General features: G+C 46.7%; 1 protein-coding gene across 1 annotated transcript; it reads left to right on the top strand.

Annotated features, from left to right (window-relative positions):
- Positions 1–11671: 11671 nt before the first annotated feature.
- Positions 11672–19332, top strand: LOC309408368 (fibrinogen-like protein 1; the record flags this gene model as incomplete). The annotated part of the gene is made up of 7 exons (XM_082004179.1): positions 11672–11746; positions 13092–13302; positions 14441–14600; positions 16138–16235; positions 16316–16404; positions 17814–18004; positions 19069–19332. The coding sequence occupies 7 exons, from the start codon at positions 11672–11674 to the stop codon at positions 19256–19258; spliced, it is 1014 nt and encodes a 337-aa protein (XP_081860305.1). The 3' UTR covers positions 19259–19332.
- Positions 19333–23096: the final 3764 nt, after the last annotated feature.

The raw sequence follows: 23096 nt of genomic DNA, 5'->3' as shown, positions 1-23096 counted from the left end.
TGTTGTTGCTCTGTTGGTCTTAAAAGAAGCACATCTAGTTAAAGAGAGATCAGTACAAGAAACAGTGAATACCAGCATCCTATAGCAGCCTCCCACTCATATGACCAGCAGACAGGCTCCTGCTTCATTTTCTATTATTTCCCCCCACACACAGTTGACAAAGCACGATCTTTATCTAGAAAGCTAGTGAGTCAGTGCACTCAGCGATGTGATGGATTTTTGACTACACCTAATATGCCACAGTGACAATAACTTAAGAACAGCATCTTTACCTCACGATGACGCACTTTCCCCTGCTTCAAGCCATGAAACACAGGAGAGCCTCAGCTGGCACCTCGCGGGGGGGGGGGGGGGGTTGTCCAAGAGCTGCCGGCACACACCAGCTGCTCAGACGGGAGTCCCGCACTTGGTCCCACTGCATCTCCACATCCTCACATCTGCCTCACCGGGCGGCAGTCGCCGCTCAGGCACAGCTTCACGGTCCCGGGGAGGGAACCGGCTTCCACAGCGGCAGGTACGGTGCCGCCAGCAGCACCCCCGGAGAGGGGCCGGCAACTGCCACCCGCCAGTACCCCTTCCCGACGGAGGCCCCACAGGCCGAGCCCCGGGCCCAGTGGCCGCCACGGGGAGCCTGCGGCTCCGCCGCGCCGGCGGGGACAGCCCGCGGTGGCCCCGGGAGCTCTCTCTGCCCCCACACAGCCCTCACCTCAGCGCGGTTGCCCACCTCCGGGCTCAAAGTCGAGCCTGGACACCCGCCCCCGGCTCTCCGCGGACTCAGCAGAAAGTTGCGTTAAACTTCCTGAGGGCTGTTCTCCCGACCCTCCCGCCTATCCCTCACCCCAGCCGGGCTAGCAGAGCCCCACTCACCCGCCGAAGCAAGACTGAGCCGCGGAGCAGGAACACGCCTCAGCTCCCCCGCCGGGCCGCGGCTAAATGGGCCGACAGCACCGCACGGCTGCACCTGGGCCGGGGCCGGGCCGGGCGGGACCGCTCGCTGCCATGGCGACGGCCCCGCCGCCGCTCCTGACACCGCCCGTCGCACCGCTGTCGGCAGCAGCGTGGGCAACGGGCCCGCGGGGGCCCGAGGCAGCTCTCGAGGCCGGCAGCCGGGCCGGGGCCTGCCCGTCCCCCCAGGGTCGCGCCGTCCCGCGTCCGCACAGGCCCGCAGGAGCCGGGAGGCCGCCAGCCAGCCTGCCCCAGGAGTGCCTTCTCTCTAGCCTCGGCCATTCGGGTTTTGTGGAGTTCGCCGCTGCTGCTACGCTTTGATGCCACTTAACGCATTTCCCGTGGGACGCAGGCTTTTGGGGGCTGCGGTCGGGGCAGGGTTGGTGCAGGTAGGCCGCGGGCCGTGCGGGCCAGTCAGGCCTCCACCACCTGCCACGGCGACTGTCTCCATCCAGCTCAAAGACACGTAACATCGAGCACTTAGGTTTTTCACATAACGTTGAGCACTTATGTTTTTGCAGAATCGGTGCCTGCTGGGCAGATTTTTGACCCTGTGCTCTGCAGAGGCTTCACACCTACCTCATGGCTGACCAACAGTCAAGTAATAACAACCCCTGAGCATCAGCATCTTACGGTGGAATACTGCTGCTGGTAAGGCCAGGGCTGCGCTGGAAAGGTCTTCTGCAGGACGGTCGGCAGCAGAGGGAGCTCAAAGCGAGCTTTTGGGGGCTGCTCACGGGGTTGCTGGAGCTTGGTCAGGGGTGGATGTGCTTAACCGATGACAGGAGCCTTTCCCGATGCCCCTTGCCCAAAAGAAATAAAATCTGTAAGATGAATGCTGAAAATAGTGAGAATTTCTGGGCAGCAGACTAAATAGAAAGTTTCCCTTTCAAGTCTATCATAAATATATGGGTAAGTATCTGGTACAGACAGTGGTAGCAAGTAATGAGCTTTTTTTTTTTTATTATTTAATTATAGTTGCATAATTATGTATTCAAGAAGCAGCTAAACATGGATGGAAACTAAGCAGGATGTTGAGAAGAAACATTAAATTAATTTACTCTTAGGTTTGGAAAAAAAGTTTACATGTGCAGGTTATTTAGCACAGGCTTGATCCTGTGGACCATATGGGTATCGTGTGAGTTACTCTCAGCAGGAGCCTATGCCTGTGGAACACCTTCATGGGGAGGACCATATTGGAGAAAAGTGTAGAAATACAGAAGTCCGTTTTTCCCTGTCCTGGGCTCTGAAATCACCAAGGTGTGAAGGCAGTTTGGGTATTGAAATGGAGTTTTCACAGAAAACCTGCAACAACCAGTCAAAGGAGGGGCTGGAGACAGGAGTTTTCCAGTTTGGCATGCAGACTGAATGCCAGGTCTGTAAATAAACCAGCTTGCTAGAAGTTGCAGATGCACATAAAAAGGAAGAACAGTTCTTCACATTTTTCATTGAATAGGTAGACACCACATTGCCAGTGATAATGCCGTAACTGCTCCTTTCAATGTTGCTAATCTTACAGCATTGGTGATGCTGCAGAAGATTTGCCAGCTCTCATATGTCATCATGAATTTCCTGGTGGTTGATCTATTTTCTTAAAACCCTAACTTCTGGAGTCAGATGATTAAACTAAAAACATAACTTTTTTTTATTAATAAAATCAAATTTCTGTCTCTCAGCTGGTGAAGAAAAGCGTAAGAACAAGATCCAAGATTCATATAGCTAAAAATAAAAAGGAAGCATTGAAAATATACTGGTTTTAAAATTCAAGGCTTGTAAATAATATTAATTATATTTTGCTGGTTAACTCATGATACTGACATTTTAAAACCCTGCAGAATCCAGGATCCATCTGATCCCTTGATGATTATTCATCAGTGTAAAATAGCAGAACTGTCAACAAAATGCAGAAAAGATTGAAATGTTCAGCAAATAATCCAGTTACATACTGGGTTGAGAGCAGGATGCATATCTCAGAGGGGTGATGACATACTTTACATTCCAAAAATAACAGAGAGGGTGGTAAACAGAATCTCTTAATTTGACAGATTTTAAAATTGGTAAGTATGGCTCATTTATATGTGATACTCTTAAGTGAGATGGCCAAGAAAAATAATTTTATTAAGTCTTGGGATAGCAGAAATATGGAGATAAATGGGAAAAAAATTGATTCTCTGTCAATTTTAAAAGCAGGTAGATCAGATTACCTTGATCCCCAGGTGTAAGAAATCAGCAAAGGAAGGCAAGAGACCGGCATGGCTGAGTGGAGACTTGCTGGGCAAACTAAAGAGCAAGAAGGAAATGCACGGGCAGTAGAAGCAGGGACAGGTATCCTGGGATGAGTACAGGGACACTGCCCAGTTGTGTAGGGATGAGGTCAGGAGGGCCAAGGTGTGCTGGAGCTGAAATTGGCAAGGGTTGCAAAGAATAATAAGCAGGGCTTCTATAGCTATGTCAGAGAAAAGGAAGGCCAAAGAAAGCATACCCCCTTTGATGAGCAAGACTTGCAGACTGCTAACAGCAGATGAGAAGAAGGCTGAGGTACTCAATGACTTCTTTGTCTCAGTCTTCACTGACAGTGTCTCTTCCCACACCTCTCAAGTGGATGGACTGCAAGACGGGGACTGGAGGAGCAAAGTCCCGCCCACTGTAAGAGAAGATTGGGTTCGAGACCACCTGAGGAACCTGAACACGCACAAGTCTATGGGACCTGACAAGATGCATCCCTGAGTCCTGAGGGAATTGGCCTTCTATGATAGACTGACCACATCAGTGGACAAGGGAAGAGCTACTGATGTCATCTATCTGGGCTTCTGTAAGGCCTTTGACAAGGTCCCCCACAACACCCTTCTCTCTAAATCGGAGAGAGATGGAGTTGATGGGTAGACTGTTGGGTGGATGAGGAATTGGTTGGATGGTCACATCCAAAAGGTAGTGGTGAACAGCTCAATGTCCACATGGAGATCAGGGACAAGTGGTGTCCCTCAGGGGTCCGTATTGAGACCAGTACTCTTTAATATCTTCATTAATGACACAGACAGTGGGATCGAGTGCATCCTCAGCAAGTTTGCAGACAACACCAAGCTGAGTGGTATGATTGACACGCCTGAGGGACAGGATGCCATCCAGAGGGACCTGGACAAGCTCGAGGAATGGGCCCATGTGAACCTCCTGAGGTTCAACAAGGCCAAGTGCAGGGTTCTGCACCTGGGTCGGGGTAACCCCTGGTCTCAGTACAGGCTGGGGGATGAAGGGATTGAGAGCAGCCTTGCTGAGAAGGACTTGGGGGTACTGGTGGATGAAAAGCTGGACATGAGCTGGCAATGTGCGCTTGCAGCCCAGAAGGTCAACCATATCCTGGGCTGCATCCAAAGAAGCATGGCCAGCAGGTTGACGGAGGGGATTCTGCCCCTCTGCTCTGCTCTGGTGAGACCCCACCTGGAGTCCTGCATCCATCTCTCGAGCCCTCAGCACAGGAAAGACATGGACCCGTTGGAGTGAGTCCAGAGCAGGGCCACAAAAATGATCAGAGGGCTGCAACACCTCTCCTCTGAGGACGAGCTGACAGAGTTGTGGTTGTTCAGCCTGGAGAAGACGAGGCTCCAGGGACACTTTATTGCAGCCTTCCAGTACTTAAAGGGGACATATAAGAAAGATGGGGACAGACTTTTTAGCAGGGCCTGTTGTGATAGGACAACCTGCCCTCCAGTTTTAAACTGGAAGAGGGTAGATTTAGACTAGATATAAGGGAGACATTTTTCACCATGAGGGTTGTGAACCACTGGCACAGGTTTCCCAGAGAGGTGGTAGATGCCCCATCCCTGGCAACGTTCAAGATCAGGTTGGACGGGGCTCTGAGCAATTGAATCTAGTTGAAGATGTCCCTGCTGATTGCAGAGGGTTTGGACTAGATGACCTTAAATCACCCCTTCCAACCTAAAGATTCTGTGGTTCTATGATTCTATGATGATAGGTCTGTCATCTTGGCTTTGTTCCCAGACAAAATGAGAGCAGAGTAGATAGAGACTTTAACTAATAAAATATTAAAGAAACTTAGTAGTAGTAGAGGAGGTGGTGGTGGTGGTGGTAGTAGTAGTAGTAATAATAATAATAATAATGCCAATCAACGTGGGATTAGGGAAAATAATTCCTGTCAAACTAATTTATATTTGTAAAACAAGATTACAAGTTTTACTGACAAAAGCATTTTGTTGCTTCTGTAAACAACTGTCTGGCTAGAAAATCACATTTGATTAAAAATGTAGAAGAATATAAAGTCAATCTGGTTCACATGAGTGAAAACCCAGCACACTAATCGTAAAATAACTAAAAGAAGAACCATCCTTAAGCAAGTCCTTTCCAGAGAAGTTCTGCAGGGATTGGGTGTTGTCTTACGCTGTTCAGTGTTGTGTTGTTTTGTTTCAAAGCATGCCTTGGATAAAATCCAGAGTGAGGGGTTTGCACCTGACACAGAGGTTCGAAAAGTGGTTGGACAGAAGAAGAACAGCTGCCTAGCACTGAGTACATTTTAACATCTGGTAAGTGCAGATGACTAAGCAATGTGCGTTTCCATACATCCACTGTCAATCTCTGAATGAAGGACCTCAGGATGACTCTTTTCAGCCCTTGGTACCTGACGGACTATGCAACACCTTTAAAAGAAATCTTTGTTCTACTTACAGTCCTACTGACTGTCACTGAGAGGCACATGCCACTTGCGTGGGGTATGCGTGTACATGTCAAAAAGCTGGTAAACATTTCTTAACTAAGTTCTCATGTGTTGGAAATCACAATCATTCTGACTGCTGGGAGTAACACCATGGCAGGTCAGACTTGGAGATTCAGTGACTGTATTATGAAAACAGGTAACTCCAAAAAGTCCTGAGGCAGCAGTAGTGGGTAGCCAGCTGCAGGTGATTGTGCCATGTGGCTCTGTGGCAAAAGAAATAACAAAATCCTTGAATCCACAAACAGGAAAGATGTTGGGTTGGAAATACTGCTTGAGCTCTCTACTTGGCTCCTGTGTGCTCCTAGGTCTCCAGTCCTGGTAACCAGAACTCCAGAAGAAAGAGGGAAGAGCCATGATGTGAGTAAAAGGCTATGAAGTGCACCTCATCACTCCTGGGTTGAGGAGCTCAAAGCTGTCTGTCTTCTGAAGGAAAAGATAAGGATTCACTTAGTTACAGTTAGTCAGGGTTGGATCTGGAAAAAGGGTTAGGTGCCCAAAAAGATACGTAAGCAGACTTAAAGCCTCAAAATCTGGATCTAGAAAAGTACTTGTTCAGCAGCTATCTAACCCTAGAGGCAATTAAATTGATTGTGTACCTCTCTGTTGGCTGCAGAGATGTCCCCAGAACCTGCAGTTCTGCTCTTGTGTGTGCCCTGGACTGTCCTGACCACATATCTCTGCTGCTTGTCCCTGCCTAGGGTGGATCAGGATCCCGAATCTAGGCAAAGAAGTATTGCAGTACCTGGAGCCTCCTCAACAAGCCCAGTGAGACCACCTCCACCACACGCTGCCATACACCACCCACAGCTCTTGTCACTTCTGTGTACGTGTTCTGCATTAAACAACACTGAATGAAATCACCCCAGGAGCAGAACTTGTTCTTGCCCATCTCCCCTGCCCCATGCCAGCTGAGTGCTCTTCCCTCAGGATGTCCTCGTGCCGTGGTGCCCAGCCTTGCTCTGTGCAACCCCTCCCTCCATGACCCTGCTGGCTTTTCCCCCAGCACGTATGCCCACAGCCAACGTAGGTAACTGTGATTTGGGTACCCAGCCAGGGACAGGCACACAGCTTGTAGGTACTTGGACCTAGCCTTAAGCAGGGGAAAGACATTTGGCAGCAGAAGGCTTTTCCCCTTTGCCGAGTAAGGCATCATGAGATTAAAAGGCTGCAGGATGAGACTTGGCAGATTCAGACTCAGGGCAAAAAACCAATAATAATTAACAATGTGGGTAATTTACCAGTGGAAGAGCATGCTAAGGTCTGTGGCTGGTTCTTCAGCACTGAATATTTTACACCTAAATGTCTTTTTCTCAAAGAGATGCTCTAGTTCAAACAGGAGTGAATTAGGTCAGGGGAGTTCTCTGACCTGAGGTAGGTAGAAGATCATGCAGATAATCCACATACTCCCTCTGGCCTTGTGACTAATTCCCTTTGGTACAGCTATTCCTGATGTAAGTGAGATCGCTTGGACCTGTGCTTGCCCTCAGGAACTTAAAAACTAATTATGTTTGTTGTGTCAACCCATTAGATACTCATAGGCTGCATGCAGAATTATTAGTTAGACTGAATTATGTTTTTTCTCTTTGAACATTATCAAAACATTCAGATCTAGCATATTTCATGGTCTGCCACCATTACTCCTTCTTTGTACACAGATTTTTGTGGTTACTCCTTGCGAACAAACCATAGACTTTTAATGCGCATATGCTGGTTTCGGTTATTTCATAGATTGAAACTATGGTGGCTGATGTCATCCTGATCTTTTACATTTATCTTACTTTTGATTAAACCCTTTATTGTTAGATTTAAAAAATAAATTAATATTTGTTTCAGATCTCATGCATTAACTTTGTTTTAAAAAACCTGGCAGCCCAGATTCCTACAGCAGATGTATAGTAGCTCACACATCGAGAGCCTACAGGCCCCTGGTACCTCCACACCTGCAGTGCCTGCTAAGGAGCCTGGTCCGCAGTCTCTCCCAGCGAGCAGGATGTTCATGGAAGGTGGATGTGACAGAGAAATATAAAGACAATGGCAAATGCATAAAGCACCTGGAGTCAGTGCAAATGAACTGGTTTGCTTGGAGCTGGCTCTAGACTACTCTGAATTTTCCTAGGGCACAGGTAGGCTGTCAGACCCTTGCTCTGAAAACCTCAGGTCTGTGCACCTCCTTTGGAGTCTGAAGCAGTCTGCCTCATTTCTTCCTTTCCCCCTTTAATAACAAACAACAAGGAACTTGTCTTGGGAGAGTTTTGAGATGCCACCACAGTCTTCCAGTTGCAGTGATGTTCTGTTGGGCCCTGGCGGGGAGAATGTCCATCAGGTGTCATCTTCATGTCTTCATCCCAAGTCAGTCTTACCGGGGAAGGCCAGCACCACATGACTGCAGCAATATCGAGAGCTGCCCCAGAGCCACTCCATTCATGTTTATCCACCAGTTTGCATTCTTGCTATGCTGGCTGTGCTGTTAATGTGTGATAATAGTTTTTTATGACTGTTATTCAGCACCTACGTACTTGTGCTTGGAAGGAGGGTGGAGGAGAGCAGGGCGGGGAGGTTTTTAGTTAATGAAACTGTTATTATTTGCTGACAAGATCACTGAGTATCTTAAGAAGAGGGAATTTGATCTCCTTCCAAGTAACTAAACAGGAATTTGCACTTCAGACTATGTGTGAAGCACGTGTATTCCAGGAAAAAAAAAAAAAAGAGCATTTACAGTCCCATTGCCTAGGGACTTCAACATCTGTGAGGAAACAATCTCAGTGATCACACGATGTCCACGTTCTTTATGATGACTTAGCTCTGGGCCAGTGGAGCAGTACATGAACACACCCTCCTGCTAGAACCACCTCATGTGAACTCAACCTCATGGCAACCCCTTTCTTGTGCTTCAGATATTCCTAAGTCTTCATCTAGCCTGGTAAAATAAGTAAGTTCATCGTGAAGTAGATATGCAAGAAACACGTTCCAGCTGACTGGGTTTTTCACATGCAGACATTGGTGAGGCTAACACTGGTGGAGTCCTTGAGAGAGCATGAGAGTGCTCCAGGTGTCTTGGTTCTGAGAGGCATTTGGGGAGTCCCTGAAGGAGAGCTGGACTTTAAGTCCTACTCCTGAAAAGTTGCAGTCACATAACACACACGCGTGAGTCCAACCGGCACTGCAGCTCCACCGCCTCCTCCTACCCAGGGACCAGCAGGAGTTTGAGATGTGTGGCCTGATGCTCCCTGGCTGTACGGCCCTGCAGACAGCCGCGGGGAATCACCATGCTGCCCACACCATGACTCTAACACTGCCACCGCAGTCCCTGGCCCAGAGCCCATCCCACCCAGGACTGGGACGTGCTCGTGGGTCGAGGAGGATATTAGCCATCTAGGCAAGAGCATAAATTGGTGCACAGTGTCTCAAGCGCTGGCTGGCTGGCTCCAACTGAGAAAGAGATGCTGCTGTGGATGAAAGCCCCAGGGGATGGCGTGCAGCCCCCCTGTGCTCAGATGTGGGGTACCCGAGCACCTTGCTATCAGCTGCAGCTGCTGACCAAAGGGGTGGAAGAAAGGGCCAAGTACCCACTAAGGAGGAGAGGAGATGTTTCACTCATTTAATTTCGTAGCTTCCAAAACCAGCCTAAAACTGGGAGTAGAGAACAAGTGAGAAGAAAAGCACTGTTTACATAATCCTTTGGCAGTGAAATGGGTCAGCGGTTCTTGCAGCAGAAGAGGAATGCAGTTTTTAAGAAATAAACAGCATCGCTGTACTTGGTGATAGCTGGACAGTTCTGCTTTCCTGGAGAGTAACACAGAAGTTTACAATGGGCTTGTATGCCTTGTCTTTTGGCCTCACAGTTTCTTCTCCAAACACAGCTCTGTAAATGGAATATTCCTGCTGTTTTCTTTAAAATAATCTGTAATTCCTTGGCCATAATGCAAAGGCAGGCACCCATCTGTTTGTTTGGGTTATTTTTTTCTCTCTCCCACAAATGTCCTTGTTTGTGTTAACTAGCAAATCTAATCATCCAGCTCAAAGGAGAGTTACACAACTGCAAACCTCCTGAGATTTCAGTCAAATAGCAAATCTTGCTTAATACCCCTGTGCTCGCTTCTTGCTTCAGATTTGCGGCTCCTTTGGTGTTACAGCTGTGCTGTGCTTTTACATGTAAACCAGACTAAAAAGCAAAAGGAATGCTGAATGGAAAAGCTGTGTTATTTCCACCTTGCAGGACTTACTGAAATGAGCCTGGCTGTATTAAAAGTGAGATAAAATTCCCACAGGGAGCATATGTCTGAGTGATTCGCATAAACACTTAAAGAAGTCAGTCTTGGTCGAGCTTCCTAGTCAATAAGGTGGGTAATGGTGCACAACCAGCAGAGCCCCTCTCCTTTGGAGAGCACTGCTGATCTGTCTGTCATTTATCCTCACTGGGAAGCAGAAGGATGAGTATTGGGTAACAACAGATAAACCAGTCTTTGGGTAACTCTTTCAGGCAAGGAATTGTGAGTGTCTTTTCTGTGGAACTGCCTAGTGCTGTGAAACGTTCTTTGTCTGCGCCCTTGATGTGGGCCATCTGGAGAGGAAAACCTCATCAACCTCTAGAAATGCAGCCAGACTTATGATTGCTTTCTTTTGCAGTTGACTTTTAAGGAAGATAATCTTATCAAGAAGAGGTCTGAAGGAAAGGTGAGTTACAGGTATGTGCATTTAATACATGTCGATAAAGGCATAGACGAAGTTGCTTGCTTTCCCTCTGGTCTGCACTGTCTGGTTTTCAGGAGCCATCGCTCAAAGCCATCCTTCCTGTTAGCTTTCTGCCTCCACCCACATGCTATGGGGCCTGATTCTGACCCGGCACTGGTGCTGCAGCCACCGGCATGGCTGCTGTGGGGCGGTGTGAATGAACAGCGCCAGCGGTCACAGGCTGGGGATCCCCTGCCGTACTACCAAACTCTTCACTCTGTAAGCTGAAGAAACGCCGCGTGCTGGGGCACCCACCTGCGCGACGTCTTTTATGGGTGAGTTCCACGGGGCTTGCTTTGGGCCCTGGCCTGCCCGGCTTGGCAGACGGCTCCCCTGTCACGGCGGCTTTGCCGGCTCTGGAAGCAGCCCTAGTGTCAGCCGCTGCAGGGATGCTCATAGAGCTGTAGCTGAAGCAAAGCACGCCACTGAGAGAGTACAGCTGGGTAGCCAAGTTTCTGCAGCATTTCCAGATGTGAAGCGGGGGAGTTAGTTTTAGCCTATTTTCCAGATTTTTTTAATTCTTTCTGATTTTTATTTTTAAAGCACCAGGCAAGCACACTGTGAACAATTTGTACTGTTCGCTCGCATTCAGCTGCGTGTTCCCAGTGGCGGTCACTTAGCATTTTTTCTAGCTGAGGCTCTCCAACCGAAGCCACGGCTCTGCGCTGGGGCAGGCCGGCAGTAGAGATCTCTCCCACTGAAATCCAAGCAAAAACTATCCCGTGCCCACTCCATCCCCCGTATGACTTCTGCCCTCGGCCTCCAAGGTAATCCCATCCTGACAGACCACTCCATGGAATGAGGAAGGGCGATGCTTCCGCTCACTCAATCAGGAGTTCTGGGGAACTTTGGGGAGCTTGGACTGAATAAGGACTGTGTGATTTTGGCCAACCAGTTTGGCAAGAAGTGCTCCAAGGAGGTGTTATTGCTGAGAAACTTCCCTTCTGTGTGGGCACTCGAGAGAAGGGGCAGAGGCTGCCAGAGAGTCACGCCGGGTATTCATTTCTCCAGGGAAGCAGAAGCTTGGACTCAAGCCTGGATCGCTCCTGTCAGCACGCTGCACTGGTGCTTCAGCGTCTCCCTAACATGCATCCTAGGGATCAACGTCACCGATTTTGTCCTGCCTATAGTTTCAAGCAACCTTCTTAACAAATCCTGCAGCATTTTCTGGGGAATTAAATGTGACGGCGGGGGGGGGGATTAAGTTGTGAGAGGAACTAAAGAAACCTCCAGTGCAGCCTGTCAATGCTTCTTTTCAGGTGATAAGAAATGAGCGTGATGATGCCCTGGTTGCTGCTGCTCCTTCTCCTGGTCAGCTTTGGCTCACCTGCACCCAGGTTTTCGGTGCGTATCTTTTAGCTCGTGTCTGTACAACCTCTTGATGATTTATCATTCCCAGTCATGTAGAGATAGGTTGTCCCCCACAAGAGGGATGGAGATCTGCAAGAGCAGAGCAAAAAGGCATCTGCCTGCAGCTGAAGGAAGGTCACTGTTGTCCTGATAATATAGGGTTTTCATGCCATTAGGGGCTGTGCAGCTCTCTGGGTGGCTGGACTGTTATTGCCAGGAATTAAAAACAACAACAACAACAACAACCAAGTAATTTTATGACCAATGAAGAAATATTCCACTCCATTCCCTCAGGGAAAACTGCCTTCATTTATTCATTGTGATTTAAAAAGCAGGAAGAGGAAGAGAGGTAGGTATAGTCTGAGGCAATCTGTACTCTTCTGATGAGCAAATTTCTCTTGGGCCATCCCAAGGTACAGAGCTTGGAAAGGAGGGTTTGGCAAGCTCAGGGATGTCTGCAGCAGGTCCCTGTGTGCTTCCAGCCTGGAAATCCTCCTCTGTGAAGGAAAAGCAACAGGCCTAGGAGAAAGCAGAAGCAGCTGGGAGGCCACATTTGGGCAGGCTCGTCAGTCTGCTGTGATGGGCAACTGCTTGTTTTGCTTATGCCTAGAATTGGTCCTGACCTGGTATCACTCAAGCCAGCTTGCTCAGAGTGAAAATAGCCAATGATTCCTATTGCACAGGTTTGCTTGGTTGTCTTGGAAGAATTTTGCTCTGTTTTGTTATGTTTTTAATGGAGTAACACCAGCCATAGACTAGATTGTTGCTGACATTGTTTATCCCAGCCACTGTGGGTCAGATTCTGGTCTTGGTTATGCTAATGCAGCTCTGAAGTTATACCACTGTAGGCTCTCTTCTTTCAGCTGTTTTATGCCAAATAGCAGCTCTTTTATCTTCCAGTTTTACAAGAAGATGTTTCTGGAACCTCACTGATTTGGCCTGGCTGCAGTGCAAGAGCCAAGTTTTCCCCCTCTTACTACCCTGAGCAGCTTCATAGTCTGAAAATGCTCCCTTTGAGCTCATTAAATGGGAGTCAGGATGAATGATTTTTGTCCAAAGTAATTTTCTGCATATCTGATCATATTCTGGGATGCTCTGAGCAGTGGCAAGGTCATTGTAGAAAACCCTTTTCCGCTGGGTTCAACTCAACAGCCCATGCTGTGCAAGATTCGTGTATCTTAGGAAGTGACCAACAAATCATCTTGATCCACAGAGGCAGTGGGGCATGCTAGGGTCAAGAGGAGACAGATACTCCTTCTTTCTCAGCCTCTCTGTTCTTACCACTGACTATAGCGTGGGGTTTTTTTCTTTTTTTTTTTTTTTCTTATTTTCTCCATAGGAAAAAGATATCTGCCTCCTAGACAACAATAAACTAAGACAAAGGTTAAAACACCTTCAGGACTTGCTTTACTTATATGAACTGCAACTGAAGGACATCCTGGAGAACACTTACCATAGAACAAAAAGTAGGCTGTTCTCAGGCAACAGGAGCACGCAGCATGAGATGCTTTTACCCACAACCAGTGGAAATTTGATAGTCTATGACCAAGGTACAGTTTGCGGTAGTGTGTGTGAAAATTTCAGCTTGCCACAATGTTTATTTCTCTCTGCAGTGTCCCATGTGTCACATTTTATTTCTGCTAAAAGTTTTAGAATTTTTAAAGTGGATTGTGTTTCAAAATGCGGTCAGATACATGGGAAGGAGAAGGGCGGACTGATGGCCCTGGTACCAGCAGATATCCCCTGGGGCCAGAGTCAGCTGGCCCAGATTTAAGCAGCTACTGCCCAGGTACAATGCAGACAGCTGCAGCTGGACTTCTCACCTAGGACTCTGGTGCAGAGATGAACAGGAACCTCTTAGATGTTTTCCACCAGACCTACTTTAGACATCTGCTTTAGGAAGAGAGTGGTCTTGCTCTTGAAGAGCCCATTTCCCCTGAGTGACTTACGGGAGCCCAGAGTGCCTGGCTCAACTGTGGGCACTGAAACCTCTTTGGAAGAGCTCAGCCTCCCTGTTCCTCAGCTCCTCCATCCCTTCTGTGGTGCAGTAGCAGGCATGCATACTCTGTTTCTTGAGTACGCATGTGTGCTTTGAGCACATGGTCATAGCTGGAATCATGGCCTGCGGCCAAGATTTTAACCTTCATGGGCATTATACCGAAAGTGTGAAGCACTGAGGTCCTGAAAGGCGCTCTCCTGATACAGTCCTGGCAGAGGTGGTCGCAGAAGCTTAGCCTCTTATTTTAGACATTTTGGGCGCCGATCCAATCTGAGGTACAGCTGAGGTTACCTTCCACATGGAAATTACCTTTCCTGCAAATGTCTTTCCTGACAGAGCCAGTCCCAGTCCTGCATCGCTCCTGTGCTATAGCCCCAGCCTGATCTGCAGCCATCCAGTATCTCACCAAAGATTTGGGATTAATTCCCTCAGAGGGCATGGCTGTAAAGGCTCTCAAGCCTTGCTGCTCTTTGTCAGGCCCAGCTGTTTGCAAACCAGCATTGCTACTACGTTACTGAACCATTTGCTTTGGCTTTGCAGGGCTTGCAGAGCTAAACACAGGCTGGCCAAGTGTCCTTGTCCCGTAAACCTCTTGGAGACTCTTGGCTGCACATACCCCTTCTCTTGGCTGCACATACCCCTTTGCCTTCCCCCCACTCCGTTTAACAAACCAATACCGTTCTCCCTAGATTGCTCCGCGGTTTATAATAGGAAGAAGACCGAAAACGGCTATTACCGGATCAGGCCCAGAGCAGACCAAGAGCCTTTCCTGGCATACTGTGACATGTCTGATGGTGCAGGGTGGACTGTCATTCAGCGGCGTAGTAATGGCAAGGAGAATTTCAACAGGTGGGCGCATCGTGGTTGCATCAACAGGGCTTGCAGTCAGGCCTCCATCTCCCACCCACTGTACTGCTGCCTGGCAAAACCTTTGAGAAGCAGGGTATGCAAGACTATAGTGGTGATAACTCTTTTAGGGCAATCTGGTGGTACATATTGGTAGCAGGAGGCCATTTTCAAAATGGACCTATAATGCGTTTTCCATGGCTTCTCTGCATTTGAGTAAATGTGTACGTGTGTGCGTATTTGTTTTACCATTACTGGAGACTGTCGAAGGCTCCAAATGGGCTGCCAACACATAGACTGAGACCTGTTGAACATACTATCTCTTCTCATATCAGGAATTATATTCAGCATGATGTAACATTTATTTCCTTTTTCAAATCATTCAAAAAGATGCCAAACCACTGGTCCAGATTGCCCTTTCTCTATGCAAAATCCCAGAGAGGTGACTCTCACCTGGAAATCTCCAGGAGGAGAGATGCTCTGGTAGCACAGCAAAGAATAAATGTCCCCACGCAGATCAATTCACTACCGTAGCACACACAATTTCGGGGCATGTCTAGCGTCTCTTACAGTGAGTGCAGTCCATTGCAAAGCTACCTCAACTGGATCTAAGCTGGCTTGCTTAGAGAGTGGTAGCTATCTAGTCATGGTAGTTCAGCTCTCAGCACAGGTGAATGAAAAACATCCTGAAGAGGATCATTGACTGCATGTAGGTCAAGCAGAATTAATATCCCTAATAACAATATGAGAAAGGGAATAAACACGGGGTTAGTAAAACTGGAAATGATGATACACAGGGATTATATGTGAATATCAAAGACAATATATAAATAATAGGAGTTTTTAAGAGAATGAAATGATGGGAAGAAAGTAACAGCAGGAGATTTCTCTTAGATGAAGCCAGAGAATGTTGATGAAAAGTAGGTATAGACCTTTGAAGAGCAAGTTGCCACATCCAGACAGTGATCCTGCAAAAAAGCAGAGGTGAGAATGGTCAATGAATCAAAAATATATTTAAATAGAACAGGAGCACAAAGAAAAGCCAGGTATTTTCCTTTTAACTTCATCTGGAAGCTTTTGTTTGCAGCTTCTATTCAGTTTCTGATTCTTCACCATACCACATCATACATCCACGATTGCAGCATATTTTAGACTGCAACATTCATTTCCAGCCAGGAGTGCATTTGAACTATGACTTGCTAAAGAACAGTATCAGATGTTTTGCTGAAGACCAATATGACAGCTGCTGCTTTCCCTTTCCATCTAACCGACAACCTCATCCTGCGAGCACTGCATCTGGCAATTTGAAGGTTTGATCCCCATATATCTGTGTGCACAGGTTTAGCAGGAGAAGTAGTAAGCTATGAGTTGTATTTACTTCTAAGGCAGAGTGACAAATCTCAGCTCAGCTTGTGATGAATCAGATACTTCTAGAAAACAGTGTCTAGAGTTGCAGATGAAGTTTTACTTGTTACCATAGCCAAGTGTCACAAACTTATTCCTTCATGTGCTGAAAACTTATAATTTTATCTCACTGCAGGAAATGGGATGATTACAAGCTGGGATTTGGGAAATTCCAGGGAAAGAATGATGAATACTGGCTGGGCAATGACCACATTTATGACCTGCTCGCTAGAGGTGCAAGTATTTTCCCTCCGCAGATTTCTTTCCAATTTGCATGAGAGAGTTCATCTAACAGGACACCACTTTGTGCTTAGGAGAGAGCTCATTAAAGATTGAATTGATGGACTGGCATGGGGAAAGACGTTATGCAGTCTATGAAAATTTCCAGCTTGCAAATGAGCAGGTAAGAAATTGAGAGAGTGATGATTTGCTTGTTTTATCTGTGAGGGCAGGGCATCTGCATATGCAGCATCAGACTTCAGTATCAGGGCTGTAATGACAGCTCTGCAAAACTTACCTGCTCTGGTTCCCTGATTCCTGGTTTGGCTGACTGACAAACAGCCCTGGGAGCAGGGATGTAAGCCTGGGACTTCTTCTGACAACCGCTCAGTGCCCAAGCCACTGGGTGACAGGATCATGTGTACCTGCTCCTTTGCTAACGCTGTGGCTGCACAGAGAGCAGCTCTCTGCTGCAGGGCACAGGGGTTCCCACATGCGTTTGCCTCTGGCCTCATGGTTAAAAGAGTCTTCTGTGAGGGTGGAGATAAGGGTTTGTACCTCTGCAAGGAAACTGAACCCTGCTCTCCGACTTCCTAGGAGAGTGTTTCAGACTGCCACATAAAAGACAATCACCAGAACAAACCCTCTTTACTTTGTTTTAAAAGAAAACGGTGAACTCTAATCAAAGCTTTGAAAGAGCATTTGTAAGTTCCTATCTTGAAGAGAGGTACCAGTGGCTCTACACTTAGTGCTACAGACACAGAAAGTCCAAAGACAGACACATCCCTGTATTTTCATGTTTGCTTTCTAGCTTTAGAGAGCATCCTGCTCCATGCAGGTGCTGTTCTTTGCAGGCTTGCCTTTCTGAACACCATGCCTAAGTTTCCTGAACACCCAAGGACATTGCATGGACCAGTCCTAGCTCCAACTCCATCACAACTCCAGAAATGTACGCATTATGTTCAGTTTGCAATTAGAGTTTTCTTATGAAAATTTGAACAGCTTCATTTTAATACCTCTACTGCTATTTTTCATAAACAAAAGTGGAATATGATGACAGGAAAAAGCCAACACCACAAAAGTAATCATCCATTTCATATCAGATATCTCTTAGATCTGTTAGCTGTGCACAATGGAACTATTCGTCTAAGTATTCCTACGAGGATCAGACCATTTAGCTAGAAATCAGATGGCTTCTAGTTCTTGGAGGAGCAAAATTCCTAAGGAGTTCTTCTAACTGAACAGCTCATCAGTTTATGAAGGCAACTACTTGGCACAGTTTTCTGCCAATTTGTTCTTTATGAGCTAGGAAGAGCCTTCCAGCTTGTTGAATAGTGTATCAAATGGTTATTGAAAGACAGTAAAGCCAGAAGCCCTTTGTAGCAGCAGCAGTAATTAGCAATCCCTTCTGGAAGTTTAAATCCTGTATTGATCTGCACTAGGATCATTACAGCATGGGGCCAAAAGTCACCCTTGGCTTCAACAGTCATGCCTTTGACAGTGGATACAATGGCCAGAACAAATTTGATCTCAAAAATGGGAGGAAGGGCAGAAAGGGCTGATACCAAAGACATGTTTCACATATTCTTCCAGGACAATTACAGGTTATGGTTTGGCACCTATTCTGGTAACGCTGGCGACGCTCTGTCTGGTGGGAGCAATTTTGAAGATCAGTGGTCAGCCTCTCACAGAGGGATGCAGTTCACCACATCTGACAAGGATCACGATCGATTCCTGGCAGGCAACTGTGCATTAGAGAACAAGGGTGGTTGGTGGTTTAACAGGTATGGAAAACAGCTGATTCCTCTCAGATGCATAGGGTGTGGGAGGCTGTACAGCCGAGAGGACTTGTCTGCCTTACAGCAGCTGGAGGCTGCTGTGTGCGTTTGCCGCCTCGCACCGCCAAATCTAAAATGTTCACACCTATGGATCCTCAAAGGAAAGCAATCTGCTGCTTTCATTATGAAGCAAAACAGGTAAGTTGCATTCATTTTAAGAAACTGGGCCACAGGTAAGTTGCATTCATTTTAAGTAAATGGGTCAGAATAAATGCACAGGGGAGAATGACCTGGAAGGGTAAGAGCCCAATTAGAATTCCTTGAAGTGCTTTGGTTTATATCCCAGGAAAGAAAACAATTGAGGCAATTCACTGCAAGGTGAAGTGCGTACAAAGGACATTTCTCTATTGTGGAGCATGTCTAGGGGGTGAGCCACACCTTAATAGTCCTGATGGTACGTTTGCTGGTTGGACATACCCCACACATCAACAGATAGGGACTTAGGTTCACCAGCCCTGGGAGCATGGACAAACTGCGCTCAGTTTTTCCCTGCTGTAGTGCAGAATGAGCCTCTTCTTTGACCAGGCCCTCATCACATACAAATTGAAATCAGTCGAGCTACAAAAATGTACATCAATAGTGGGAATCAACTTGATTAAAAGACATCTGCATTTTTAGGTGTCGATACATAGGTGCCTACACTTGAGCTAGAGCCTACCAAATGGCACTACACCCCTCTGTTCGGGCAATTGAATCATGTCCCTAGTTAATACACTTGAAGGAGTCAACAGGTTGAATTACCTGACTGGTGTAGGTGTCTACTTTAGGATGACCCACATACTTCTCTGGGTTCCACTAAGTGCATTAACCAGATCTCCATAGGCTACTGCAGGAGTTTAGATAATCAGTTCAGTACAGACAGATATATCTAGGTGTCTAAACCTGTCAGTGAATCCTGCTCTGGTATTTCTAAATATATCTTCTGTGAAAATTATACTTCACTGTGATGATGCAATGTCTTCCCATGCTAAACCTAATCTCCTTTTTTCCCTCTCCTACATCGTTACAAGGTGCCATGCCGTAAACCTCAATGGACGATACTACAGAACAGGAAGGTACAATGGATCCCATGATGATGGCATGGTTTGGTCTACATGGCATGGGATGTGGTACTCGCTAAAATACTCAGCCATGAAAATCAGGGCTCCGTTCTTTGTTGACAGTGAGAGTGGAGATGGTGAGAACAGTCAGGGCAGCTGAAACCTGTGGCTTTGGAAAGAAAAAATTATAGGCTGAAAAGAACTGCGTAAGTTAATAGCCAGCACTCTGCTGCTGCCAGTTGCCAAACCTGCACTGTGGTAACTGGAGTTACACCTGTTTCTACTAGCTGAAGCTAACGTCGGGTTGTTTGAGCACAGCCAGCCAACAACGTAATGCAAAACATACGGATCTCAGTCATGGAATAACCACAGTTTTCTTTTTCAGCAATTTTCAGGACTTCATTGGAGAATGTTTATGAAAAGCTCTCTGGACCTTGAATGATCAAGCATGTTCTTTTAGCTATCTGAACTCTTCAAGGGCTAAATCTTTCTCATCTTGATTTTACCTGTCAGTGCTTCAGTTACGAGAACATAAGAACGGAAACAACAAGGTGATGGGTAATTGGACTTCACCTGGTGTGCCTTCCTTAGTGCTGTGTCCTGGATCAGGAGAATGTTTTTAAGCAACTCTCCTTATGGTTGTAGAATGCTCCTGGAGTGTGTAAGACCAAACCAGTGCATGGACATGCTCCAACTGCTAACGTGCATCCAGACTAAGGCTACTTCAGAGTAAACCCCAACCATATGGACAGTGTGGACACTGGGTTTCATTGCCAACAGCTTCCCGCTGCAGATCTGCTTCTATAGCACACCGCAACACATTAATGCAGACAAAGACAATGCTGCTGACCAGACTGAAGCCCCAGATTAAAATTAGGCTGTTTGACTAAATTTAAGATGAACATAGATATTGTTAGGAGTTCATAAAATGCAGTCATGATTCATTTGTACGTTCTCGTGTAATTTACCAGATGACTTTGAGTTAGCAAAGGGGAATCAGAAAGTGATTGAACCATAAGGCACACTGCTTGTCTTGTCTCAGTAGAGTGAAACGACAGAGCAACACAAATGACTGAAGGAAATAGAATACCAAAAATTTATTTTCCACAAGTTGTAAATAACAACAGTTGAAAATGAACAGTAATATCAGCTTGATGCAAATCATTTAACTACCATGTTGTAGAATAAGCCTATTTTTTTCTGAATTACAATAATTTTTTTAACTGGTAGTTCTTTTCCATTTATTTGCTTTTAGATCCATACATATTGTAATTTGTATTATATATCCATAAAGCATGAAATAAAACCATCTCTGTAGGACTTCACACTTTGTATCTGGTTTTCAGCAGTAGGAACTTGAACACAAATATGAATGAAAATCTTGAGAAAGCTTGTAATACAAAAATTTAATTCTTTTGGTGTTGGCTCTGGTGCTTTTACACCTGCTGTCATGTGTAGTTTAGGAGATCTGCATGGTACATTTAATTTCCACGGCTCAAGCTATCCTGGAGACAATGCAGAGACACGTGAACACTCGGTGTAAAATTTGGTTTGGTTCTTCTTCTTTGTCAAGAGGTAAATCCTGTCCTCACTTCTTCCTAGACATCCCAGTGATTGCAAACGTGAATACTGGAACGCACTGGGCCAGCACTCCAGGGGGCCGTGCTCCTAAAGCCTGTGCCCTGGCAAGACTGTGCCACTGCCCTCTTCCCAAGCACTGGCAGGGACCCATGTGGAACCAAACTTGCACCTACATCTCTGAAATGAGGTTGCCCTTGTGAAGAAAGGAGCGTGAACAACCAGCGCCTACTATTTCCTTTCTGATCACTACTTCTGTATTTTACAATGGTAAGATCCTAGTGCAAGGTTGTAACTGCATGTTGGGAACATAAGAAGTCACTGCGCACACGGTGTAACTAGTGGCCGCTGATGCAGTGCTGAGGGCAGCAAAGACAATTTTTGTCTAGGCAGAAGACACAGAGAAATGTGAGTGAAATAAGGTCTTGTTAATGCCTTCTGGCAGATGGTGCTCAAGCCCATTCTTCAGTAGAGGGCTAGGGAAGCAGGGTAAGGATTACAGAGTGGTGATACTCAATTCTGCATGCTGGAAATCAACCATGGCACCAAAGGAACAACACTAGTGGTTTGACAGTTCATTGAGCAGCCAATAACCCATCTGATAATGGAGTATCAAGCTGGAGATAAAGTCAACAGGGCTTAGTCAGACAACTGCCATCCAGACCAGTTCCCCAGTGAGTGAGCAGTGAGCGATGTAAAAGTCCAGAGTACGGAGCCTCTTTCACCCTGTGTCAATATGGAGAGGCAGGTATTATAGCTGGACTTCCTTCAGCCAGCATCAATACATTACAGTGCTTTTTTCTGTCTCTGAGAGAGAAAAGGGGCAAAGATCTGACAAGCTGGGAGGGAAGGGGTCTGCCTTGCTGTCTTAGTAGAGAATTACCTAAGTCCATCTAATGCATTACTGTAGCTGTTCTGAACGCAGCCCAACATTCAGACAAGGTTGCAGGTAGTAGCCTCTGCCTTAGAGCAAGGCTCCCCCTCCTCTGCCCTCCTGCGGCACCAAGAACACCCTGGGAGATGCCGGGCTCACAGAGCTTTGTGCAGGACCCTGCAACTCCCACAGCAAACCCCAGGAGGTGTTTCAGAACCCTCTTTATCTTAATAAACAGGGTAAAATGCCACTAGCTGAATACTTACTTGATATGAGGGCTACCACCAAGCTCAAATCACTGCCGCTGCAGGTTAGGGGAATGCTTGCGGAATGTTGCTGTGCTGTACTTTCGATGTCCCATTTCTCCAGGGTCTGCCATGCTGATAGGCTCACCAGAGCTGTAAACAGCTACTGTAGCACCGGAGCTCCAACCCTGACAGACTACTGCTTCAGGGTGAATGTGCTTCACGCTGCAGAGTTTACCTTAGTACAGGGGTGGTAAGTATCCTGAGCAGCAGTTGCTTTAGAGGTCCAATTTCCAGATCATTTAAGTCAATTTAAAGACTTGTTACATTTGATTAGCTTTGGATCACTCTTCAAGTGTGGACATGTTCTCAAATGCTTTAAACAGCATTTCAAGCTGACAGCTTATGGGAATACATAGCCGGTACAAACACCGCGCTGGGCCGAAGGGCTGACCGCCAACAGCGCGGCGTCCTGGTGCAGCTCCTGGCAAAGAGGGAGCTCACATCACCCTCAAGTCGGATCCGGCACTCCAACAGCAGCTGCAAAACTTCACCCATCAAAAAGGCCGTTCAAACGGTGGGGTTTGACTTTGGCAGCCAAACGTTGAGAGTCTTGCTCCTCCTAGGCCATCACAGCAAGCCCTCCTGCTCTGTCAAGTTAGCTGTGCATGCTTTGGACACTTGAGTGGGGTGGCATCGGTAATTGGCTAATGCACAGCAATGCTGCTCTCCCTTTAAAGTTGTTGGTTTGGAGATGAGAGAAAAAAAAGTGTGGGATTGGGAAATCTCTCTTTCTCCTCAAAAAGCCAGTTTTGAGAGAGATAGGAGCCTACTGCCAGAGAACTAAGCACATGCTGACTTCCCCTTCACACCCACAAGGTGGGTTAAAGAACACGTAGAGTTGGGCTCCTTAGGGGAGAGTTGTTTTAAGACTGACAGTTCTCTGCCTGAATCTAACTTCTCTCACTCCATCCTCCATGGGCAGCATCTCTTCTTTTCTTTTTGTTGCTCAATAGCACTCCCCTGGTCTTTGCAAACTCCCTGAAGAGACGGTTATCCTAACAAATGGCAAGCAAAGTCTCTGAGTCATTCTCGCTGGCCCGAGCTCTGTCTCTGTTGTTAACTGGGGCTTCAACCCAGCTCTGAATCCTTGCAGCAGTGTGTAATCACCAGTTTGTGATCTCTGGGTTTAAAGCATTACAAAAACCACAATGTAACTTCTGTACTTCACCATCAGATTCTCTGGGAATCACCAGATGTTACCAAGCCATTTTACTTTTTCCTTCTGTCTGCAAAACAGG

The sequence above is a fragment of the Phaethon aethereus genome (assembly GCF_964289735.1).
Source record: "Phaethon aethereus genome assembly, chromosome: 1".
In the NCBI taxonomy this organism is placed as follows: Eukaryota; Metazoa; Chordata; class Aves; order Phaethontiformes; family Phaethontidae; genus Phaethon; species Phaethon aethereus.
Note: the sequence above shows the minus strand (reverse complement) of the source record. Positions and strands in the feature narration are given on the sequence as shown.